Below are 3,076 nucleotides of genomic sequence, written 5' to 3'. Positions count from 1 at the left end.
CTGGTTCCCGGTTCTCCTCAGGTTCTAACGAGCCGGTCCTGTTTTCCTGGAAGCTGGTTCTGAGCAGAGAACCGGGCGTGCGGCCGGTACGTTTGCAGGTTCTCTTTAGGCCGTGGATCTTTGATATTTATATTTTCCCAAAGCAGATGTGACAGCTTCTCTTACGCTGTCGCAGCATTTCACTGATTTTCCGCTGCTCGGAACAAAAAGCATTCTTGGCTGCTGCTCAGACGCCGTGCAGCTTTTACTGTGGGTTCTCACTGGTTCCAGTGCCGGAGCTGCAGCTATGACTGGATGATGAATGGTGATGCTGAACCCGCCTCGGTGCCGGACGACTGAGATGTGAGCGAACTTCATTAGGAGCGCGTTAAAACGCTGCACTCGACGTTCGCCGTTTGATTTAAAGACGTTTGAACCAATTATCAGCCTAAGAATCACAAGTAAAGGTTCACTTCTTGCAGTAAAAGGGCTCAGTCGCCTCGTTAATCTGCAGAGAAGCCTCGGATAATTCGTACCTAAGACACAGAGAAGCAGGAAATAGAAGGAAGGGGAATAAAACGCGCTTTGAAGGTTTCATCCGTGAGCGCTGAACCACGAGGACGTCTGAGGACGTGTCTGCGTCTCACAGCGTTAATTAATAGCAGCTGGTCGAGCTGCTGCTTGAGAGATCCGCTGGGTTCTGGCTGTTCCGGTTCTGTTCCCGTTTGAATCAGAGCTCTACGGTAGGATGTGGCTTAAGTTGACCGGGACATTCCCTCACATCCACCGTGCGGCGGCACCGCTTCCCGTCAGCCTCGCTCAGCCTCTATTATTACGGCTCGAGCCTCTTGGTGACGCTCTGCTGACATCACAGCGGCTCCCTCCGCTCGCTGCATCACGCGCACGGAGCTCTCATTCCGCTCCGCTCGCTGTCCGTGTCCAGGACGCACCCGCACGCACGGCAGCCGCGGTTCCTGCATCCACGCACTGCGGCCCCGCGGGAGTGGGACGGACGCGACGCGACGCGCTCCACGGACAACGCACGTCCACGCACGCAGACACAATCGGCGAGAAGGAGCTGAAACTTGGCCGCTTTCAGCCGAGGCTCGTTGAACTGAAGTGAAGTTTGCTGCGCGATCGCAGGAGGAATAATCGGAGCCACGCACGGCGCTGCTGTGGATATTCACGTCCACCGTGTCTCCTGTGTAGAAGAATGGCGAGAGATCACGCGGCGCGCTGGCCGCTGAGCGGCACTTTGTTGGTGGCGGCGCTCGTCCTCTTCACAGCCGCAGGTAAGAAGCGTCCTCCGCCCCGCGGCGCGTGCTCCGTCCGCTGCGGTGCGACCTCCGGCCGCGTCCTCCGTCCTCCGCCCCGCGGCGCGTCCCCCGTCCGGACACCCCCCGCACCTCCACCCTCCGTCGGGCTCGGGGTCCGTGGAGGCGCTCCGTGCGTGTCTTCGCGTGGTCGCTGCGTGGTTTACTGAGAGCTGTGTAAAAGTTTACGCCAGGATCGCCTCGATCCGAGGCGTGGCTCCCCGCGTTCGGGGCTTTTCTGTCCTAATTCCTCGCGGCTTCCGACGGCAGGTGACCGCTCAGGACGCCTAATCCCCCTGAGCTGGCGCAGACCGTGCGCGCGCGGCTGACCCGCGCTCGGTGTTTACCTGCTGCGGAGTTGTGGGGAGACGAGGCGCAGTCACGCGCGGAACAATGGCAGAATGTGGGGGATCGCGCTGAGCAACAGGGTGGCGGTGGTGCAGATGAGAAGCCCGCTGCTCAGGTGCCCCTCAGCGTCACCGCGCTGCAGCGACGTCAGACAGAGGTCTGGGGCAGTTTGATCAGATTGTCACAAATAAAACCCCAAATCATCAATAAATGAGCCGTGATGTTGTGACTCTGGCTGCCGGTTTGCAGCGCAGTGACCCGTGGGCAGAAGGTGGAGCTTCACGTGCCACTAATAACGGACGTGTCCAGAATCTGTCACCTGCGGCTGACGGTGACATCAGATTCACTCAAGTCTCAACTTTCTGTCAAATGATGCAAACGTGACTCAAGCTTTAATACTGGGAACCATTAAATCCTGAAGCTGGTGCCAGTTTGAGCAACGCGCTCCCAGAAAAGCTCAAGAATCAAGAGTCGCTGAAGCCAGAAGGTCCATAAGTGACGACTTCAACCCCGTAGAATGAGGAGCTAATGAATGTATTAATAAAGTTAAAGTGATCACCAGGGCAACACTTTCCATCCACACACAGCGCAGCGTAACTGCAGCCCATAATAACATCGTGCTGCAGACGTGCTCCATCTTCCAACACAAACAGTTTTCAGGTTTTCTTTTTCGTGCGGTCCGGCTGCAGTGGTCGACGTGAGGATGCGTGGACCTGTTCTCACCTGTGTAACTGGTGCCGTGTGTCAGCGCCGCCGAGCAGAGACGGGTCGTACTGAGCGGAGACGCTGCTCGGAGACTCGGGATCGGAGCAGATGGGACGGATCATTCCGGGCCCGGAGCCACGGCTGCTCTGCATTCTCCTCCAGCATCTGTTGCATAATAGGCGACAACGTGAGGTGTGATTTTCTCTGCGCGTACGAGACAGGAGGGAGCTTCACCTTGATTGGAGTCTGCTTTGTGTGTGGAGGCGGCGAAGCCCCGTCGGAGCGGGTCGGCGCCGCCGTGACAGATACTCAGCTGAGACCGTGCGGGTAAAGAGCTGTCAGCTCGTCACCGCGCCGTCCCCACAGCTTAGGAAGGAATAACAACACGACTGGTTGCAGAGTAAAAGGCTGCAGAGTCGCATCGCAGCCGCTCAGGCAGCGACTGCAGGATGACTGCAGACGACTGCAGACGACTGCAGACGACCGCAGCCGCTCAGGCAGCGACTGCAGGATGACTGCAGACGACTGCAGGCGACTGCAGGATGACTGCAGACGACTGCAGGCGACTGCAGACGACCGCAGCCGCTCAGGCAGCGACTGCAGCGACTGCAGCGACTGCAGACGACTGCAGATGACTGCAGACGACCGACTGCAGGCGACCGACTGCAGGCGACCGACTGCAGGCGACCGACTGCAGGCGACCGACTGCAGGCGACCGACTGCAGGCGACC

The 3,076-nt window shown here is 58.7% G+C and overlaps 1 protein-coding gene across 1 annotated transcript in view; it reads left to right on the top strand.

Moving 5' to 3' along the window:
* Positions 1 to 693: 693 nt before the first annotated feature.
* Positions 694 to 3,076, top strand: part of pvrl2l (PVR cell adhesion molecule related 2 like) — a 95,093-nt gene continuing 92,710 nt past the window's right edge. The window contains exon 1 of the mRNA XM_029167800.3: positions 694 to 1,271. Within this exon, the coding sequence (XP_029023633.1) occupies positions 1,193 to 1,271 (79 nt within the window). The 5' untranslated portion in view covers positions 694 to 1,192. The remainder of the gene's footprint in view (positions 1,272 to 3,076) is intronic.

This window comes from Betta splendens, chromosome 11, assembly GCF_900634795.4.
Source record: "Betta splendens chromosome 11, fBetSpl5.4, whole genome shotgun sequence".
Taxonomy (NCBI): Eukaryota; Metazoa; Chordata; class Actinopteri; order Anabantiformes; family Osphronemidae; genus Betta; species Betta splendens.
Note: the sequence above shows the minus strand (reverse complement) of the source record. Positions and strands in the feature narration are given on the sequence as shown.